The sequence below is a fragment of the Cetorhinus maximus genome, chromosome 34 (genome assembly GCF_964194155.1).
Source record: "Cetorhinus maximus chromosome 34, sCetMax3.hap1.1, whole genome shotgun sequence".
Taxonomy (NCBI): domain Eukaryota; kingdom Metazoa; phylum Chordata; class Chondrichthyes; order Lamniformes; family Cetorhinidae; genus Cetorhinus; species Cetorhinus maximus.
The window spans coordinates 150001-172773 of record NC_135912.1 but is presented as its reverse complement, the minus strand read 5'-3'; the positions used below and the strand labels follow the sequence as shown (position 1 = coordinate 172773).

General features: G+C 52.6%; 1 protein-coding gene across 1 annotated transcript in view; it reads right to left on the bottom strand.

Moving 5' to 3' along the window:
* Nucleotides 1-22129, bottom strand: part of LOC144671699 (ephrin-B1-like) — a 44601-nt gene extending 22472 nt beyond the window's left edge. Inside the window, exons 1-2 of the mRNA XM_078533715.1 lie at nucleotides 21981-22129; nucleotides 21278-21342 (exon numbers count right to left, since the gene is read on the bottom strand). Of these exons, the coding sequence (XP_078389841.1) occupies nucleotides 21278-21342; nucleotides 21981-22102 (187 nt within the window). The 5' untranslated portion in view covers nucleotides 22103-22129. The remainder of the gene's footprint in view (nucleotides 1-21277; nucleotides 21343-21980) is intronic.
* Between the last annotated feature and the right edge of the window lie 644 nt (nucleotides 22130-22773).

Here is a 22773-nt window from a genome sequence, read left to right as displayed (position 1 = left end):
AGAGAGCGGGAGACTGCAGCAGGGGCACTGGAGAGAGAGGCTCTGCAGAGAGGGTGAAATATGATTTGAAACTTGATTAGCAAATTAACGTGATTAAGGCTGGGAATTTTTATATCATTCTACCCTGAAAGAAGAGAAGCAAATCATTAGCAGAAACGATTATCAGAGTCTGTAACTACTCCCCCAGGAAGCACATTGGCATGTACATCAGTATTATTATCAACTCACGATGGGATGGCTAGATTCACTGTAACCCTTTCCAGACCAGACACAAGCCAGGGAAAGCATACGTCTAACTCCTGAGGGAGAGGGGGAGGGAGAGGGAGAGGGAGAGGGAGAGGGAGAGGGAGAGGGAGAGGGAGAGGGAGAGGGAGAGGGAGAGGGAGAGGGTGAGGGTGAGGGAGAGGGAGAGGGAGAGGGAGAGGGAGAGGGAGAGGGAGAGGGTGAGGGTGAGGGTGAGGGTGAGGGTGAGGGTGAGGGAGAGGGTGAGGGAGAGGGTGAGGGAGAGGGAGAGTTCCCAACTCTCCAGGATTGGCTTGAAGATTCCAGGAATTTCCTGGAGAAAAATCATCAGGACATTCACAATATAGAGTTTTTGTCATTTTCTTTGATCATGTGTATTTCCCAGATATAAAAATATTGAAAACGGGGGAGAAATGGCTGTTTGACTGACAGTCAAGCATCATCCAATTGGGTAATGAGTCTTCTTGCTTTCTAATTGGTGTAGGCAGGCAGGACGCCAAATGGATGGACGCGTTGGCCGATGAATAGCTGGAGCGTGGGGGCAAGTCAGGTGATGAAGCCTCCAGGAATACATTTAAGCACAGTTGGCAACCCTAGAGAGAGAGAGAGAGAGACAGAGACACAGGGAGAGAGGGGGAGAGAGACAGACAGGGTGTATGTGTGTGTAGCGGGGTTAGGGGTGTGGAGGTAGAGGAGAGAGGAGTGGGAGGGTAGAGATTCAGCAGTACTGACCCTCTGACAGTGCAGCACTCCCTCAGTACTGACCCTCCGACAGTGCGGCACTCCCTCAGTACTGACCCTCTGACAGTGCAGCACTCCCTCAGTACTGACCCTCTGACAGTGCAGCACTCCCTCAGTACTGACCCTCCGACAGTGCGGCACTCCCTCAGTACTGACCCTCTGACAGTGCGGCACTCCCTCAGTACTGACCCTCCGACAGTGTGGCACTCCCTCAGTACTGACCCCCCGACAGCGCGGCACTCTCTCAGTACTGACCCTCCGACAGTGCGGCACTCCCTCAGTACTGACCCTCCGACAGTGCGGCACTCCCTCGGTACTGACCCTCCGACAGTGCGGCACTCCCTCGGTACTGACCCTCCGACAGTGCGGCACTCCCTCGGTACTGACCCTCCGACAGTGCTGCACTCCCTCGGTACTGACCCTCCGACAGTGCTGCACTCCCTCGGTACTGACCCTCTGACAGTGCGGCACTCCCTCGGTACTGACCCTCTGACAGTGCGGCACTCCCCTAGTGCTGCGATGGGAGTGTTAAAGTTATAGAGTCATAGAGTTATACAGCACAGAAACAGGCCCTTCTGCCCATCGTGTCAGTGCCGGCCATCTAGCCCCTATCTATTCTAATCCCATTTTCCAGCACTTGGCCCGGAGCCCTGTGTGCTCTGGCGCTCCAAGTGCTCACCGAAATGCTTCTTAAACGTTGTGAGGGTTTCTGCCTCTACCACCCCCTCAGGCAGTGAGTTCCAGATTCCCACCACCCTCTGGGTGAAAAAATGTTACCTCAAATCCCCTCTAAACCTCCTGCCCCTTACCTTAAATCTATGCCCCCTGGTTATTGACCCCTCCGCTAAGGGGAAAAGTCTCTCCCTGTCTACCCTATCTATGCCCCTCACAGTTTTGTACACTTCATCAGGTTCCTCCCTCAGCCTTCTCTGCTCTAAGGAAAACAACCCCAGCCTATCCAGTCTCTCTTCATAGCCGAAACGCTCCAGCCCGGGCAACATCCTGGAGAATCTCCTCTGCACCCTCTCCAGTGTTGGCCTATGTGATGTGCCCAAGGCTCTGGGCTGGGATTTGAACAAACAACCCATGTGACTCAGGGGCAAATGTTGCTCACCTGCCCCTGCCCCTGCCCCTTACTGCAGCCCAGAGGCCTTCATGGGAGAGGGAGGTGTGAGCTGATTGGGCGGAGACAGAATAAGGACTTGCTCTGATGGGCACTGCCATTTACAGTCCACGCGCACTACCAGGGGGTAGGCAGTACCCATGCAACCGGAGGTAGGGTCAGCAGCCCTGCTCATCGATGTTCAGCTTGAATCTGCCAGGGCCACTCAGCTCCTGACCTCATTACAGCCTTGGGTCAAACATGGACAAAAGAGCTGAACTCCCGAGGTGAGGTGAGAGTGACTGCCCTTGGCATCAAGGCAGCATTTGACCGAGTGTGGCATCAAGGAGCCCTAGCAAAACTGGAGTCAATGGGAATCAGGGGGAAAACTCTCCACGGGTTGGAGTCATACCTAGCACAAAGGAAGATGGTTGTAGCTGTTGGGGGTCAGTCATCTCAGCTCCAGGACATCACTGCAGGAGTTCCTCAGGGTAGTGTCCTCGGCCCAACCATCTTCAGCTGCTTCATCAATGACCTTCCTTCCATCAGAAGGTCAGAAGTGGGGATGTTCGCTGATGATTGCACAATGTTCAGCACCATTCGCGACTCCTCAGATACTGAAGCAGTCCATGTCCAAATGCAGCATGACCTGGACAATATCCAGGCTTGGGCTGACAAGTGGTAAGTAACATTCGTGCCAAACAAGTGCCAGGCAATGACCATCTCCAACAAGAGAGAATCCAACCATCTCCCCTTGATATTCAATGACATTACCATCACTGAATCCCCCACTACCAACATCCTGGGGGTTACCATTGACCAGAAACTGAACTGGACCAGCCATATAAATACTGTGGCTACAAGAGCAGGTCAGAGGCTAGGAATCCTGCAGCGAGTAACTCACCTCCTGACTTCCCAAAGCCTGTACACAAGGCACAAGTCAGGAGTGTGATGGAATACTCCCCACTTGCCTGGATGATTGCAGCTCCCACAACACTCAAGAAGCTGGACACCATCCAGGACAAAGCAGCCGCTTGAATGGCCCCACATCCACAAACATTCATTCCCTCCACCATCACAGGAGCAGCAGTGTGTGTACCATCTACAAGATGCACTGCAGGAATTCACCAAGGCTCCTTCGACAGCACCTTCCAAACCCACGACCACTACCATCTAGAAGGACAAGGGCAGCAGACACATGGGGAACACCACCACCTGGAAGTTCCCCTCCAAGTCTCTCACTATCCTGACTTGGAAATATAGCGGCCGTTCCTTCACTGTCGCTGGGACAAAATCCTGGAACTCCCTCCCTAACAGCACGGTGGGTGTACCTACACCACAGGGACTGCAGCGGCTCAAGAAGGCAGCTCACCACCACCTTCTCAAGGGGCAATTAGGGATGGGCAATAAATGCTGGGCCCAGCCAGCGAAACCCACATCCCCGTGAACAACTAGAAGAAATCTGCAGGGTTAAGAGATGATCGAATGGACAAGACAGAAAAACCCATTCTCATCACAATTGGCTCTGAGCTCACACACGGAGAAACCGGCCGACTTTAATTAAACACTTGTTTCATCAAAAAGACAAGTGTTTCAGAAATATCATGTTATTATATTCAAGAACAAATTCCTGCCAGTTTGATTGTAATCAGGATGATTTCTGTCCTTGGAGGGTTTGCCGAGCTGGTTTCACTCGGCTCATACTGGGGTTTTCAAAGTACAGAGTGAGAGCGCACAGGAGGCTGCCATTCGGCCCATCGGGCCTCGAGCTATCCCACTATCCTTCTCCGTCAGCCTGTATTTGTTTTTCTTCCCCTCAAGTATTTATCCAGTTCCCTCTTTGGAAAGTTCCTATTGAATCTGCTTCCGCCGCCCTTTCAGGCAGCGCCTTCCAGATCACAACAACTCGCTGCGGAAATAAAACATTAAGTAGTGAGGACAGGTCGCACGGGCTAGTCCTGTATTCCCTCGAGTGTAGGAGATTGAGGGGTGATCGGATCGAGGGGTTTAAAAATGATTGACGGATTCAATTGGGTCGATAGAGAGAATCTATTTCGTCTGGTCGCAGTGGGGAGGGTCCAGAACACGGGGACAGAACCTTCCAATTGGAGCCCGGCCACTCAGGGGTGATGTCAGGAAGCATCACACAGAGGGGAGCGGGAATCTGGAACTCTCTCCCCCCCCGAAAATGCTGTTGAGGCTGGAGAGTGGAGGAGGGCGGTCAACAGGAAATTTTAAAACTGAGATTGAGAGATTTTTGGTGGGTCAGGGGGGGATTAAGGGTTATGGAACCCAGGTGGGTAGATGGAGTTAAGGTACAGATCAGCCATGATCTCACTGACTGGTGGGACAGGCTCGAGGGGCTGGATGGCCTCCTGCTGCTCCTCTGCAACAGGCTCGAGGGGCTGAATGGCCTCCTCCTGTTCCTGTGTAACAGGCTCGAGGGGTTGAATGGGCTTCCTCTTGCTCCTGTGTAACAGGCTCGAGGGGCTGAATGGCCTCCTCCTGTTCCTGTGTAACAGGCTCGAGGGGCCAAACGGGCTTCCTCCTGTTCCTGTGTAACAGGCTCGAGGGGCTGAATGGCCTCCTCCTGTTTGTATGACGGGAATGTTGAGCGGCTGATTGTCAGGTCCCTCCCCTGCCCCGCCCCCTTCCCATTTTTGATGGGTTTGATTGGAGAGAGCGAGTGGCCTGTGTGATTGGTGGGCTGAGATGTCAGTCAGACAGCCGGCTCTGGGTGATTGGTGCTCCCGAATGAGGGAGCTATTCCCAGCCTCTCCTGTCCTCTCTCTCTCTGCTGGGTGAGGCACACGGGGAGGATGCTCTACAATTGGCCTCAGTGCCCTGGCACAGCAAGCCAATGGGAAAAGATCAGGGGGGACGGCCAATCAGCAAGGGTCCCTGCTCCTGATCGCTATTGGTGTGGCCAACAGCCCCACCCCCAAACCTATAGGGGCATTGGGCAGGGAGAGCCTCAGGCCCCAGCTGCCTTCTGCAGTTGAATAGTTGCCAACGTCGACCGTCTAGGGCTGCTGGTCAATGGTGGTGGAACCACCTCCAGAAAACCCTAACCGTTTTAACCAGGGGGAGAGGGAGGAGACGCCATCAGTTTTAACCAGCTGTTGACAGCGGGATAAAGGTTCTATCCACCTTCGGTAACATGGCTGCACTCACCCCCCCTCTGTCCATAGAGAAACTGAAGAAAATTCCGGAGGAATTTGATTTCTGACCTTGGTTAGTGAGGGCTAAGGATTTGATCTCCCAGCCTAATCAACGCCCCAGGATATAATTATACCGCTCAGGTCTTGTTCACACGAGCAGTCAGGGCTGCAGGACTCAGCAGCGAATAGGACAGTTCCTGCTATCACTAGACCAAACAAACCTGTCTGGGATCCTGTGTCTGACTCTGTCTCTCCCTCAGCCCCACAAACCCCCACAAACCCGCACCCCCCCCCTCTCTGTCCTCTGCCCACCTCCCGCAACTCTCCGTTAACCCCCTTCCTCCGTCCGTCTGCACTCCAGCCGCTTGGCCGCCCAGGTCTCCCCACAGACTCAGCCCCGACACTGACCTCCCTTTCTCAGCCTCTAAATGTGAGGCAAGCTGGCATTTCTCTAGCGCCTGTCTTGGCTGCAGCTTGTCCAAAAAGCACTTTGCGGACGGTGACATAAAGGCGCAGGGCAATCACTTCGGCCGTTCCATGCTCGACGTTACAACTTGTGCACAGGAAGATCCCATAAGCCTCAGAGTTGAATCAATGATTATTTTAGAATAGTCCACCATGATGACACGGGGTTAAACACTCCGACTGGATCTTGTACAGTATTCGTTCCCTCCCACTGCTTCTAGCTTCAAATTCATCAGTTTAAACCTCAGATCAATAATTTTTTGTAATGTGATAATCGCCTGGATAATCGGTTTTTAGTGATGTTGGTTGAGGGATACTTATTGTCCCTGGGAACCCGGGGGAGAACTCCCCCTGTTCTTCTTCCAAAATACTGACCCAGATTTTCTACACCCACCACATGGCAGACGGGGTCACAGTGTAATGTCCCAACCCTCAGTACTGACCCTCCGACAGTGCGGCACTCCCTCAGTACTGACCCTCCGACAGTGCGGCACTCCCTCAGTACTGACCCTCCGACAGTGCGGCACTCCCTCAGTACTGACCCTCCGACAGTGCGGCACTCCCTCAGTACTGACCCTCCGACAGTGCGGCACTCCCTCAGTACTGACCCTCCGACAGTGCGGCACTCCCTCAGTACTGACCCTCCGACAGTGCGGCACTCCCTCAGTACTGACCCTCCGACAGTGCGGCACTCCCTCAGTACTGACCCTCCGACAGTGCGGCACTCCCTCAGTACTGACCCTCCGACAGTGCGGCACTCCCTCAGTACTGACCCTCCGACAGTGCGGCACTCCCTCAGTACTGACCCTCCGACAGTGCGGCACTCCCTCAGTACTGACCCTCCAACAGTGCAGCACTCCCTCAGCACTGACTCTTTGACAGTAGCTGGAGGAGGTTACAGAGATAGGGAGGGTTGTAGGGGTTGGAGGAGGTTACAGAGATAGGGAGGGGTGTAGGGAGTGGAGGAGGTTACAGAGATAGGGAGGAGTGTAGGGAGTGGAGGAGGTTACAGAGATAGGGAGGAGTGTAGGGAGTGGAGGAGGTTACAGAGAAAGGGAGGGGTGTAGGGAGTGGAGGAGGTTACAGATATAGGGAGGGTTGTAGGGGTTGGAGGAGGTTACAGAGATAGGGAGGGTTGTAGGGGTTGGAGGAGGTTACAGAGATAGGGAGGGTTGTAGGGGCTGGAGGAGGTTACAGAGATATGGAGGGTTGTAGGGGCTGGAGGAGGTTACAAAGATGGGGAGGGGTGTAGGGGCTGGAGGAGGTTACAGAGATAGGGAGGGGTGTAGGGACTGGAGGAGGTTACAGAGATAGGGAGGGTTGTAGGGGCTGGAGGAGGGATTTGAAAACAAGGATGAGGATATCTGCTGTCCCTCCCCCTCCATGTCCCATCTTCTGTACCCTTGGGAGGAGGGCTGTGGGGGGGGTGGTGGTTGTGCTGGTCCAGCAGTGAATCACTGACATTCAATGGGGAACCAAACACCCACCCACTGCCCCACCGAAAAAATACAAAGTGATAGCCTGACTTCTGAACTGATCCGAGAGAGAAAGAGCCTTGGTTGGGAAGCAGGCAACACGATCGAGATCAGAACCCATGCTGAGGAACTGAAGGACAGTGCTGAATGACAGAGGCTGCTCACTAAGCCAGCGTTTTGACACAGGAGCCCAGCCACAGGCTGTCTGCAGTGTTCCGGAGCTCTGCACGCGATGGAGCACCAGGAGTAGCTGCTGCTGGGAGCCCCACTGTCAGCAGAAGTGCTGAGGTCGGAGCTGCACCAGCTCACAGCGTGGGATCGGACTCTGCCCACCTCCTGCACAAGGTGCAGTCACAGGGTTGGCTCCCCCTGTCCCAGACAGCGCGGGAGGGGGTAGGGGAGTGAGGGGCTGAAATGAGCGATGGGGGAGGGTTGGGGATTCGCAATGACTGAGCAGCTTCAAACAAAGGAAAAGTCACAACATCTGGGACTAGTTACCGACAGCAGGGAGGGATTTCCAGTAATTCTCTCTCTCTCTGCGGTCAACCCATTCATGAAATATCTGGGAAAATGGCAGGTACAGAGCGTAGAGGGAGCTTTACTCTGTATCTAACCCCGTGCTGTACCTGTCCTGGGAGTGTTTGATGGGGACAGTGTAGAGGGAGCTTTACTCTGTATCTAACCCCGTGCTGTACCTGTCCTGGGAGTGTTTGATGGGGACAGGGTAGAGGGAACTTTACTCTGTATCTAACCCCGTGCTGTACCTGTCCTGGGAGTGTTTGATGGGGACAGTGTAGAGGGAGCTTTACTCTGTATCTAACCCCGTGCTGTACCTGTCCTGGGAGTGTTTGATGGGGACAGTGTAGAGGGAGCTTTACTCTGTATCTAACCCCGTGCTGTCCCTGTCCTGGGAGTGTTTGATGGGGACAGTGTAGAGGGAGCTTTACTCTGTATCTAACCCCGTGCTGTACCTGTCCTGGGAGTGTTTGATGGGGACGGTGTAGAGGGAGCTTTACTCTGTATCCATCCCTGTGCTGTCCCTGTCCTGGGAGTGTTTGATGGGGACAGTGTAGAGGGAGCTTTACTCTGTATCTAACCCCGTGCTGTCCCTGTCCTGGGAGTGTTTGATGGGGACAGTGTAGAGGGAGCTTTACTCTGTATCTATCCCCGTGCTGTACCTGTCCTGGGAGTGTTTGATGGGGACAGTGTAGAGGGAGCTTTACTCTGTATCTAACCCCGTGCTGTACCTGTCCTGGGAGTGTTTGATGGGGACAGTGTAGAGGGAGCTTTACTCCGTATCTAACTCCGTGCTGTACCTGTCCTGGGAGTGTTTGATGGGGACAGTGTAGAGGGAGCTTTACTCTGTATCTAACCCCGTGCTGTCCCTGTCCTGGGAGTGTTTGATGGGACAGTGTAGAGGGAGTTTTACTCTGTATCTAACCCCGTGCTGTCCCTGTCCTGGGAGTGTTTGATGGGGACGGTGTAGAGGGAGCTTTACTCTGTATCTAACCCTGTGCTGTACCTGTCCTGGGAATGTTTGATGGGGATGGTGTAGAGGGAGCTTTACTCTGCATCTAACCCTGTGCTGTACCAGTCCTGGGAGTGTTTGATGGGGACAGTGTAGAGGGAGCTTTACTCTGCATCTAACACCGTACTGTATCTGTCCTGGGAGTGTTTGATGGGGACAGTGTAGATGGAGCTTTACTCTGTATCTAACCCCGTGCTGTACCTGTCCTGGGAGTGTTTGATGGGACAGTGTAGAGGGAGCTTTACTCTTTATCTAACCCCGTGCTGTACCTGCCCTGGGAGTGTTTGATGGGGATAATGTAGAGGGAGATTTACTCTGTATCTAACCCCGTGCTGTACCTGCCCTGGGAGTGTTTGATGGGGACGGTGTAGAGGGAGATTCACTCTGTATCTAACCCTGTGCTTTGGGCCTTGATGCTAAAGGGCAGAAGCATCAAGCCAGCACTGTTCTTTATGCTGTAGGACCAGTAGCAGACGACAGTCTCCTGTGGCAGGGTGTGGAGGCGTCCATCTCGGACTTTGAGCCCAGAGTGAAGCTTAGTAATAGACAGAGCACACTTTAACCAAGGTCACAATGACCTGGGGAAAATCGATCGAGTTATTTCTGACCGACCTGTATCGTTTGGCTGGTTATATAAGGCGTAGATGATGATGTATCACTGACAAATACAAAATTGTGAGGGGCATAGATAGGGTAAATAGGAATAAACTTTTCCCCTTAGTGGAGGGATTAATAATCAGGGGGCGTAGATTTAAGGTAAGGTAAGAGAGAGATAGATAGAGAGAGAGAGAGAGATCATGCCTAGGAGCACCATGCATACCCTGTAATAAAAGCAAAAAACTGCAGATGCTGGAAATCCAAAACAAAAACAGAAACAGAAATACCTGGAAAAGCTCAGCAGGTCTGGCAGCATCGGCGGAGAGGAGCACAGTTGACGTTTCGAGTCCTCATGACCCTTCAACAGAACTAAGTTCTGTTGAAGGGTCATGAGGACTCGAAACGTCAACTGTGCTCCTCTCCACCGATGGTGCCATGCATACTCTGTAACCTGTTCAGATGTAGTACAAATAAACAAGTGTTAAACAGATACCAGAGTACGTCTACAGTCTAAGAACCAAGCGCCATGCACAGATTCCACACACAAGGAGGACTATCTCCGAACCCCAATTCCACAGCGTTTAGAACGAGTGCTTAAAAGATATTCTATGGGAAGATACAGTCCTGGAAGTCCTGGCCTAGTAAGAGTTACTGGGAGGGTTGGGGGGGGAGGGAGAGAGGAAACCAGAGAGTTCTAGAACATTGTGTAAAATGCTGCACTCAGATAGGAAATAAATAAATAAGAAAACAAAGAGAATAATCCGGAGATTAAGAAAAAGATTCATTTCATTCAGTGAATCTGTGAGGTTTGCCAAACACTCTGTGTCTACACCTTGCTGTGAGCACACAGAGAGCCTCAATAGTTGTTCTCTCGCACTGTACAGCTCTCTGCCCCTCTCTGTTTATTCAAGCCTCAATCACTGCTGCATTCCAGGGAGCCTCACTGCATTCCTCCATCTCCACACCTAGTGTGGCTCACTCACTCTTCAGTGGGATGTGTCAGGAGGCTCTGGTTACAGCCCAGCATGACGCTGGGAGGAGGGAGCCAACTGCAAAAAAAATCACAGCCTCTCCTTAAAAAGCACGGTGAGAAATGTGGGAGCTCGAATTTCAACCAGTCCTGGAGGAGGTAGGAAATGACCCCTCATCCCCCACAATACACAACTGTTACCCTGAGACAGAAGCAAGAATGTCACCAAACTGAGGGAGCGCCCGCACTGTCGGAGGGTCAGCGCTGAGGGAGCGCCGCACTGTCGGAGGGTCGGCGCTGAGGGAGCGCCGCACTGTCGGAGGGTCGGCGCTGAGGGAGCGCCGCACTGTCGGAGGGTCGGCGCTGAGGGAGCGCTGCGCTGTCGGAGGGTCGGCGCTGAGGGAGCGCCGCGCTGTCGGAGGGTCGGCGCTGAGGGAGCGCCGCACTGTCGGAGGGTCGGCGCTGAGGGAGCGCCGCGCTGTCGGAGGGTCGGCGCTGAGGGAGTGCCACACTGTCGGAGGGTCGGCGCTGAGGGAGTGCCGCACTGTCACAGGGCATCTTAATGGATCGCTTATTCTTTCGATATTTTTGGCCAAATAACTTAATAATTAACTGAGAAAGAGGAATCCACCTCAGAGTAAAGTCCACATAAAAATTAATAAAATCCCTCCACAGTAAAGCAAGGCATCTCCATATTAGTGCAACATTACAACTCAGCACTGAGGAGCCACATTCCACAGATATCTCTGTTTAACAGTTCCAGAACTCCCAGTTTCTGCACACTAATCTCATCATCATTGTTCTCCAGAAAAAAACCTTCTCTCAACTCATGCCAGCTCTGACCTTTGCCCTCTCGTAGCCTCTGCACCCTCACCCCTCGAACTCCACCCACGCCATGCTCTGAACCCCCATTGCATAAGACCCAAACCCCTCGCCCTATCCCCTCCTGTTCCCCATCCCCCCCCTCAACCTCAGATTCTCGCTCCCACCCCCACCACCTCTGTTTGCCTACCTCCCTCACATCGTCACACCAGATCCCTCACTAACTGCACCATCTGGCCACTAATCAATATCCTGGCTGGCAATGCCCCAGTCAGAGGGACATTGCCCCTTTAAGATGTGGGTGGGGGAGGGGTGGGGGGAGGAGAGAACGTTCGGCAATAGGAGCCTCACTCCTCCAGGGTAAGTCAGGCAGCTCAGAGCTGCACACAACGGAACAATGATATCAGTGAGTAAATGCCAAACCAGATCAGGTTAACAGATTAATGCCGCTACAGGTGGTTATAAGACCATGAGGCAGTTAGCTGTCAGGTCCATCCATTACAAAATTCTTCAACACAAATTAACCTCATTACACATTCAAGAGAGCAGCTTACCAGGAGAGAGACTCACTTGCAAAAAAACTCTACAGAGAAGAATGTGTGAATGTTCCCGGGAAGCAAGTGCTTTTAATTCATCCTGTCAACATCCAGAGTAAACCTAACCCTGGATAAACACTGACTCTGTACAGTTACACAGTGAGTGATCCTTACCCGGAATAAACAGTGACTCTGTACAGTTACACAGTGAGTGATCCTTACCCTGAATAAACAGTGACTCTGTACAGTTACACAGTGAGTGATCCTTACCTGGAATAAACAGTGACTCTGTACAGTTACAGTGAGTGATCCTTACCCTGAATAAACAGTGACTCTGTACAGTTACAGTGAGTGATCCTTACCCTGAATAAACAGTGACTCTGTACAGTTACACAGTGAGTGACCCTTACCCTGAATAAACAGTGACTCTGTACAGTTACACAGTGAGTGACCCTCACCCTGAATAAACAGTGACTCTGTACAGTTACACAGTGAGTGATCCTTACCCTGAATAAACAGTGACTCTGTACAGTTACACAGTGAGTGATCCTTACCCTGAATAAACACTGACTCTGTACAGTTACACAGTGAGTGATCCTTACCCTGAATAAACAGTGACTCTGTACAGTTATACAGTGAGTGATCCTTACCCTGAATAAACAGTGACTCTGTACAGTTACAGTGAGTGATCCTTACCCTGAATAAACAGTGACTCTGTACAGTTACACAGTGAGTGACCCTTACCCTGAAGAAACAGTGAATCTGTACAGTTATAGTGAGTGATCCTTACCCTGAATAAACAGTGACTCTGTACAGTTACACAGTGAGTGATCCTTACCCTGAATAAACAGTGACTCTGTACAGTTACAGTGAGTGATCCTTACCCTGAATAAACACTGACTCTGTACAGTTACACAGTGAGTGATCCTTACCCTGAATAAACAGTGACTCTGTACAGTTATACAGTGAGTGATCCTTACCCTGAATAAACAGTGACTCTGTACAGTTACACAGTGAGTGATCCTTACCCTGAATAAACAGTGACTCTGTACAGTTACACAGTGAGTGATCCTTACCCTGAATAAACAGTGACTCTGAACAGTTACACAGTGAGTGATCCTTACCCTGAATAAACAGTGACTCTGTACAGTTACACAGTGAGTGATCCTTACCCTGAATAAACAGTGACTCTGTACAGTTACACAGTGAGTGATCCTTACCCTGAATAAACAGTGACTCTGTACAGTTACACAGTGAGTGATCCTTACCCTGAATAAACAGTGACTCTGTACTGTTACAGTGAGTGATCCTTACCCTGAATATACAGTGACTCTGTACAGTTACAGTGAGTGATCCTTACCCTGCTGAATAAACAGTGACTCTGTACAGTTACACAGTGAGTGATCCTTACCCTGAATAAACAGTGACTCTGTACAGTTACACAGTGAGTGATCCTTACCCTGAATAAACAGTGACTCTGTACAGTTACACAGTGAGTGATCCTTACCCTGAATAAACAGTGACTCTGTACAGTTACACAGTGAGTGATCCTTACCCTGAATAAACAGTGACTCTGTACAGTTACACAGTGAGTGATCCTTACCTTGAATAAACAGTGACTCTGTACAGTTACACAGTGAGTGACCCTTACCCTGAATAAACAGTGACTCTGTACAGTTACACAGTGAGTGATCCTTACCCTGAATAAACACTGACTCTGTACAGTTACACAGTGAGTGACCCTTACCTGAATAAAGTGACTCTGTACAGTTACACAGTGAGTGATCCTTACCCTGAATAAACAGTGACTCTGTACAGTGACACAGTGAGTGATCCTTACCCTGAATAAACAGTGACTCTGTACAGTTACACAGTGAGTGATCCTTACCCTGAATAAACAGTGACTCTGTACAGTTACACAGTGAGTGATCCTTACCCTGAATAAACAGTGACTCTGTACAGTTATAGTGAATGATCCTTACCCTGAATAAACAGTGACTCTGTACAGTGACACAGTGAGTGACCCTTACCCTGCTGAATAAACAGTGACTCTGTACAGTTATAGTGAGTGATCCTTACCCTGAATAAACAGTGACTCTGTACAGTTATAGTGAGTGATCCTTACCCTGAATAAACAGTGACTCTGTACAGTTATAGTGAGTGATCCTTACCCTGAATAAACAGTGACTCTGTACAGTTATAGTGAGTGATCCTTACCCTACTGAATAAACTGCCAATGTGAACAGTTTCTCCCTATCTACTCTGTCCAGACCCCTCATGATTTTGAACACCTCTATCAAATCCCCTCTCAGCTTATTCTCCAAGCAGAACAGTCCCAACTTCTCCAATTATCTTCATAACTGAAGTTTCTCATCCCTGGAACCATTCTCGCAAATTTTCTCTCTCTCTCTCTCTCTCCAACGTCTTCACATCCTTCCTAAAGTGCAGAGCACAGAACTGGACACAATACTCCAGCTGAGGCTGAACTAGTGACGTATACAAGTGACGTATCCCTGCTCTATACCCCTATTAATAAAGCCCAGGATACTGTTATGCTTTATTAACCGCTCTCTCAACCTGTCCTGCCACCTTCAATGACTGATGTACATATACAGCCAGGTCCCTCTGCTCCTGCACCCCCTTTAGACTTTAACCCCCTATTTTTATATTGTCTCTCCAAGTTCTTCCTACCAACATGAATCATTTCACACATGCCTGTATTAGATTTTATCTGGCACACGTCTGCCCTTTCCACCATCCTGTCCTGTCCTGTCCAAGATTACTGGTACCTTGACAAGGTCTCGTTCACTGGTTCAAGCGGATGGAACAGAGCCCAGGGAGTTTATTAATGACACATAGAGGCAGCTCCTTATTGACAACTGTTACAGCTGGCACACACAAGTGAAGAGAGTGCTAATGAGTTGTTTAGATAATATCACTCAGGCTGCAGGAAACTCTAATGTAATAATTAGGGGGCATTGTAACATCCCCAAGGGAAGGGATGGATCTGGGGCTGGGTGGTGGGGGCGGACTGTGAGGGAAGTGGTTGGGACTAATTACTGAGCACATATTAAGACAACATGTGAGGCAGGTCCATTGGGGACCCAGTCAAATTAAACACACAACAATCCTCCAGAAATGATTAGCAGTTGGGAGAGTTTTAAATGATAAACTGTGCAGCAATCACCAGACGTGTGGAACTTTCAAAAATCTGAAAACAATGAGCTACAGCTGAATTATCTGGGTAAACGGACCAGCCATATATACATGTGAAATATATACACACAGACACGTGCACACAGACACGTACGCACAGACACGTACGCGCGCACAGACACGTACGCGCGCACAGACACGTACGCGCGCACAGACACGTACGCGCGCACAGACACGTACGCGCGCACAGACACGTACGCGCGCACAGACACGTACGCGCGCACAGACACGGGCAGGTCAGAGGCTAGGAATCCTGCACAGAGTAACTCCCCTCCCAAAGCCTGTTCACCATCTACAAGGCACAAGTCAGGAGTGTGATGGAATACTCTCCACTTGCCTGGATGAGTGCAGCCCCCACAACACTCAAGAAGCTCAACACCATCCAGGACAAAGCAGCCCCGCTTGATTGGAACCCCATCCACAAACATTCACCACCGACGCACAGTAGCAGCAGTGTGTGTACCATCTACAAGATGCACTGCAGGAATTCACCAAGGCTCCTTAGACAGCACCTTCCAAACCCACAACCACTACCACCTAGAAGGACGAGGGCAGCAGACACATGGGGAACATCACCACCTGGAAGTTCCCCTCCAAGCCACTAACCATCCTGACTTGGAAATATATCGGCCGTTCCTTCACTGTCACTGGGTCCAAATCCTGGAACTCCCTCCCTAACAGCACTGTGGGTGTACCTACACCACAGGGACTGCAGCGGCTCAAGAAGGCAGCTCACCCACCACCTTCTCAAGGGGCAATTAGGGATGGGCAATAAATGCTGGGCCCAGCCAGAGACACCCACATCCCGTGAAAGAATTAAAAAGTAAATCAGGGAAATGGTGAACAGTCGGATACTTGACAGGAGAAACAGGGATCATGGAGTCAGAGACTCAGCACATATAACATGAAATATATCTCAACACGAGAGTGGGCTGCTCGGAACTGTACAAAACACATGCACAAAGCAGGAAGTGGGGACTAACTGGAAGAGCCAGTACAGACATGATGGGCCGAATAGAAATTGTTACTGAGACTGGAATAAAGGAAGGTTTCAGTTCTGAACACGAGGAGGAAAATTTTGGTGTTTGTGCTCAGGATGTGCCACAACTGAATCATTTTGAGGGATGGGTGGTCACTGGTAGGTAAGGAACTGTGGCTGCCAACTTGCACACAAGAAACAGTATAACTAGTTTCCACCGAGAATGGGAGCGTTTGAGGAAATTGGCGAGGGAGAGTCAAACAAGGAGCAAATTGGCCTTAAACAAACGTACATGGATAACCCAGAGTGTGTGCCTGGAACATATTGGTTTAACACTCAAAACACACGCTGTATAAAGCAGTTAGAACACCCCATCTCCTTCCCAGAGATGCCAAACGAGTCCCGTTCATTGAGAGAGAGGATCCAAACATTCAAACAACTCAAATCGCACAGTCAGGAACACAGCACTGCCTACCACTAACAAAACCTTTCATCACAGCTCAGAAACATTCGCAAATACTTGACCTAAATGACTGGATTCACTGAGTGCTGTATGTAGGAGAATACAATATTAAACACTCGGGAAGGCTGTGTGGACAGCCGCTGCCTGAGTCACTGCTTGTTGGATGTCCCATGGCTGTCAACTGAGGGAGGGATGTTGGGTTGGAGAATAGTGGCTGTGGGATCGTGAAAATACACCCGAGAGGGCAGCCGGGACCTCGGTTTAACGTCTCATCCAAGACACAGCCCCTCCGACAGTGCGGCACTCCCTCAGTACTGACCCTCCGACAGTGCGGCACTCCCTCAGTACTGACCCTCCGACAGTGCGGCACTCCCTCAGTACTGACCCTCCGACAGTGCGGCGCTCTCTCAGTAATGACCCTTTGACAGTGCGGCGCTCCCTCAGTACTGACCCTCCAACAGTGCGGCACTCCCTCAGTACTGACCCTCCAACAGTGCAGCACTCCCTCAGTACTGACCCTCCGACAGTGCGGCACTCCCTCAGTACTGACCCTCCGACAGTGCGGCACTCTCTCAGTACTGACCCTCCGACAGTGCGGCACTCCCTCAGTACTGACCCTCCGACAGTGCGGCACTCCCTTAGTACTGACCCTCCGACAGTGCGGCACTCCCTCAGTACTGACCCTCCGACAGTGCGGCGCTCCCTCAGTACTGACCCTCCGACAGTGCAGCGCTCCCTCAGTACTGACCCTTCGACAGTGCAGCGCTCCCTCAGTACTGACCCTCCGATAGTGCAGCACTCCCTCAGTACTGACCCTCCGACAGTGCAGCACTCCCTTAGTACTGACCCTCCGACAGTGCGGCACTCCCTCAGTACTGACCCTCCGACAGTGCGGCACTCCCTCAGTACTGACCCTCCGACAGTGCGGCACTCCCTCAGTACTGACCCTCCGACAGTGCGGCACTCCCTCAGTACTGACCCTCCGACAGTGCGGCGCTCTCTCAGTAATGACCCTTTGACAGTGCGGCGCTCCCTCAGTACTGACCCTCCAACAGTGCGGCACTCCCTCAGTACTGACCCTCCAACAGTGCAGCACTCCCTCAGTACTGACCCTCCGACAGTGCGGCACTCCCTCAGTACTGACCCTCCGACAGTGCGGCACTCTCTCAGTACTGACCCTCCGACAGTGCGGCACTCCCTCAGTACTGACCCTCCGACAGTGCGGCACTCCCTTAGTACTGACCCTCCGACAGTGCGGCACTCCCTCAGTACTGACCCTCCGACAGTGCGGCGCTCCCTCAGTACTGACCCTCCGACAGTGCGGCGCTCCCTCAGTACTGACCCTCCGACAGTGCGGCACTCCCTCAGTACTGACCCTCTGACAGTGCGGCGCTCTCTCAGTACTGACCCTCTGACAGTGCGGCGCTCCCTCAGTACTGACCCTTTGACAGTGCGGCGCTCCCTCAGTACTGACCCTCCGACAGTGCGGCACTCCCTCAGTACTGACCCTCCAACAGTGCGGCACTCCCTCAGTACTGACCCTCCGACAGTGCGGCACTCCCTCAGTACTGACCCTCCGACAGTGCGGCACTCTCTCAGTACTGACCCTCCGACAGTGCGGCACTCTCTCAGGGCTGCACTGGGTGGCTCAGTCTGTAGTATGACTCCAGTCTGCATTCCCTGAGCCAGTGTTGAGAGTATTAACAAGCGAGACATGCTGACTTAGCAATAATAACCACTCTGCGGAGACAGATTAACCTGTGGTTGCTCCCACTTCAGGCACTGGCTGACCCTCTTCTACAAATCCAGCAATCCCTCAATTGCATTTCTCAATTATGGAATTGCATGTTCCTGTAAGGAACAGGAGGCCATTCAGCCCCTCAAGTCTGACCCACCAGCCAGTGAGATCAGGGCTGATCTGTATCTTAACTCCATCTACCCGCCTGGGTTCCTTAACCTTTAACCCCTCCTTACCCAACAAAAATCTCTCAATCCCAGTTTTGAAATTCCCAATTGACCCCCACCCCAGCCTCGACAGCTTTTTTGAGGAGGGGGAGGGGAGGGAGAGAGTTCCAGATTCCCGTTCCCCTCTGTGTGATGCTTCCTGACATCCCCCCCCGAACGGCCGGGCTCCCATTGGAAGGTTCTACCCCCGTGTTCGGGACCCTCTCCCCACCAACCAGAGGAAATAGTGTCCTCTCTATCGACCCTAGCGAATCCTTTAATCATCTTAAACCCCTCAATCACCCTTAATCTCCTACACACGGTGCGGGGAAAGAGGGGGAACTCGCAATCCAAGTGAATGAAACTTTGGAATTTCAACACATTTATATCTCGTTTAGTACAAAGTGATTAAGAGGGTCCTGAGTCTAAAAGGCAGATACCACAAGCCTCCCGGGGAAACAGTGCCAAGGCACGGACGCACGCTCACTGCCCCCACACAATCCCCTTGCTCAGTGACATTCAATCACCCACCCGGGGCCCGTGGACCTATTTACAAAACCCAACTGTGTTACCGGAGAGCCGAGGTTTTCAGTGTGAGTTTTAACCGAGGCTCCGACATCCAATCTCTGTCTCTCTCTCTCTCTCTCTCAAACACATTCCCACCTATTCCCAAACCTGACTTCACACTCAGGGGGGGCTTCAAAGCAGGATACCCCCTAAAGGGGAGGGGTGCTGGAGGGGAGGGGGGTGGTTAATTTCTGTTTGTCTGTCAGGTCCCTGTTTTGTGACTCTCGTTAGGCCTGTGATTGGACACTTACCGTGCGGTTCAGATAATAGTTTAATTTGTGGACCACAATCCTTTTGAAGGAGGTGAGGGGCGACCCATCTGATTGGGCAGGACTGCTGGGGGTGGGTGGGTGGGGGAGGTGGGGTCCCTCTGAGTGATGGGATTTGGGGGCCCTTCCAATGGGGATTTGGGGGTTTGTTGGGGGGGGGGGGGTTCCCTCGAACTTATGGGGGTGTAGGTTTTGTGGGTCCCTCCGATGGGGGATTTTGGTGGGGGAGGTGGACCCTCCGATGGGGGATTTTGGGGGGGGGACGGGAGGTGGACCCTCCGATGGGGGATTTTGGGGGGAGGGGTGGACCCTCCGATGGGGGATTTTGGGGGGAGGGGTGGACCCTCCGATGGGGGATTTTGGGGGGGGGGGGGGAGGTGGACCCTCCGATGGGGGATTTTGGGGGGGGTGAGGTGGACCCTCCGATGGGGGATTTTGGGGGAGAGGTGGACCCTCCGATGGGGGATTTTGGGGGGGGGGGGGAGGTGGACCCTCCGATGGGGGATTTTGGGGGAGAGGTGGACCCTCCGATGGGGGATTTTGGGGGGGGGGGGGGGAGGTGGACCCTCCGATGGGGGATTTTGGGGGGGGGGGGGAGGTGGACCCTCCGATGGGGGATTTTGGGGGGGGAGGGGAGGTAGACCCTCCGATGGGGGATTTTGGGGGAGAGGTGGACCCTCCGATGGGGGATTTTGGGGGGGGGGGGGAGGTGGACCCTCTGATGGGGGATTTTTGGGGGGGGGGAGGTGGACCCTCTGATGGGGGATTTTGGGGGGGGGGGGGGAGGTGGACCCTCCGATGGGGGATTTTGCGGGGGGGGGGTGGACCCTCCGATGGGGGATTTTGGGGGGGGAGGTGGACCCTCCGATGGGGGATTTTGGGGGGGGGGGGGAGGTGGACCCTCCGATGGGGGATTTTGGGGGGGGGACGGGAGGTGGACCCTCCGATGGGGGATTTTGGGAGGGGGAGGTGGACCCTCCGATGGGGGATTTTGGTGGGGGGGGGAGGTGGACCCTCCGATGGGGGATTTTGGGGGGGGGACGGGAGGTGGACCCTCCGATGGGGGATTTTGGGGGGGGGACGGGAGGTGGACCCTCCGATGGGGGATTTTGGGGGGAGGGGTGGACCCTCCGATGGGGGATTTTGGGGGTGGTCCCTCCAATGGGGGATTTTGGGGGGAGGGGTGGACCCTCCGATGGGGGATTTTGGGGGTGGTCCCTCCGATGGGGGATTTTGGGGGGAGGGGTGGACCCTCCGATGGGGGATTTTGGGGGTGGTCCCTCCAATGGGGGATTTTGGGGGGGGGGGGAGGTGGACCCTCCGATGGGGGATTTTGCAGGGGGGAGGTAGACCCTCCGATGGGGGATTTTGGGGGGGGGGGTAGGTAGACCCTCCGATGGGGGATTTTGGGGGGAGGGGTAGACCCTCCGATGGGGGATTTTGGGGGGAGGGGTAGACCCTCCGATGGGGGATTTTGGGGGGGGGAGGTAGACCCTCCGATGGGGGATTTTGGGGGGGGGAGGTAGACCCTCCGATGGGGGATTTTGGGGGGGGGGTGTAGGTGGACCCTCCGATGGGGGATTTTGGGGGGGGGTGTAGGTGGACCCTCCGATGGGGGATTTTGGGGGGGGGGGAGGTGGACCCTCCGATGGGGGATTTTGGGAGGGGGAGGTGGACCCTCAGTCACTACCCCCTAACGTAAGGCTCTTGCCCAATGGTAAGTTTGAATAATTCTGCGGCTCTCGAAGCTGCTGCTTTGCACTGGGAGAGTTTTGTTGGGAATCAATGGGCTCCAGCGGAGGGTCTGCCCGGGGATTTCAAACAGCGTCCGAGCCGGGAAATCTGCCCTCACTCCCTCCTCCCAGGTGAAGCATCCTTCAGCTCGAGTGGGGCTCGGGGTGGGGGAGGAGGAGGAGGAGGGGGAGGTCCCCACACACCCAGGGGAAGGAAGGGGAGTCAAAGAAAGGGGTCAGAACCCCCCCCCACCAAATAACCTCAAACCCAGGGGATGACAACTCCCTAACACCCGGTCCATCGTTAACAGGAGGTAATTGTCCCTGTACAACCGGGGGATACATTTACAGACACTGAGGGTCAGAAATGCATCAAAGAGGCTTCAGTTAGAGGATCATTTCTTCAATGTTAACGATACATCTCCCCACGGTGAGAGGGGGCTGGTTTAAGGGAGCAGGGGTTTGCCGGACAGGGGGCTGCTCCAGGCAGAGAATTCGGCAAGGTTGCTTTCGGAGGGCGGGTTTTGCTCCCTGATGGAGAACAGGGAACAATTTAATCCAACCGAACACCTTTGAAAAAGTGAATTTAAGCCTTTCGTTCCCACACATGGACTTTGTTCAAAGATTCTCTCCCCCCCACCCTCCACCCTCCACCCCACATCTACACACAAACCCCCAACTATAATATAAACACTCATTAAAGATTAAAACTACACTCTGCAATTATGCTCCTGTTTAAAGCACCTTGTGGATTATTTTCTTACACACACAGACACAGGGTAAAACATTGCCCCTGGTTCCAGAGACCAGAGACAGACAGGATTCTCTACCAGAGAGAGAAAGAGAGAGGGGGAGGGAGGGAGAGAATCTGACTGACTTCAGTTCCCCCAATTTTAAGAGCTGAAAAAGTTTGATTGCTCCTCCACCCAAACAAAAGAGTTTTCGAAAAATTGCTGAGCACCCACGAGTAACTTCAGTCACAAGTTTTAAACTGGGTCACAGTCCCAGCCATCTGAGTTTGGAACATATATAACACACAAAGAGGCTGTAACAAAAGGCCAGGTTTTTTGGGGAGTGATTAAAGCTGATTTCATTCCTGGTTAGATGAGAATCTGGACGCCTGAAAACACACAGGAATGGGGCTGAGGGGAGGGTATTGGTTCCCTTACCTTTGGTTAAGCGAATTCCAATAGATCGGATCCATAATCTCTCCAAAAATCTCCCAGATTTCCACGAAGGTGAACAAGACTCGCAAATTAAATCCACTCAAGTGTCGTCCACCCGGCAGCATCTTCCAGGCTCCTTTAGAACAAGGCAAGTGTCTCCTTTACCCCCCTGTGTGTGTGTGTGTGAGAGAGAGAGGGAGGGAGAGAGTTTCTCGTTGTTTGAACTGCAGGGATAGACAGATAGAGACAGAGATAGAGAGAGAGGGGGATGTGTGGCTGTAGTTTTGCACAGGGTCTGAACACAGGGACACACACACACAGGGAGACAGATTAAATATCTCCCAATTCAAGTTGAACAAGGGGGGAAAGTTGTCTTCCTGCAACTGACCAGGGGGAAACTGAGCAACAAGAGCCGGCAGAGTCGGTTCAGACACATCGTCTGTCTGTCTCTCCCTCTCCTCTCCTCCCTCCCTCCCTCCTTCTCTCTCTCCCTCTGTCTCTGTCTCTCTCTCTGCACCTCCACTCTCTTCTCTCCCGGAGCCCAGTCTCTCTGGGTTCTCCTATTCCTCTCTCTCTCTCTCTCTCTCCCCCGTGTCTCCCCTTCCCCTCCTGCACACTCCGGCTTCCTTTATTTTCTCTCTCTCTCTCTCCGAATTCCTCCTGTTACAAACCCAAATCCCGGCCTGGAGTTTCAGCAGCTCGGACTCTGCACCAGAGGAGAGGGGACACACACACACACAGACACACACAGACAGACAGACAGACAGACACACACACACACACAGACACAGACACA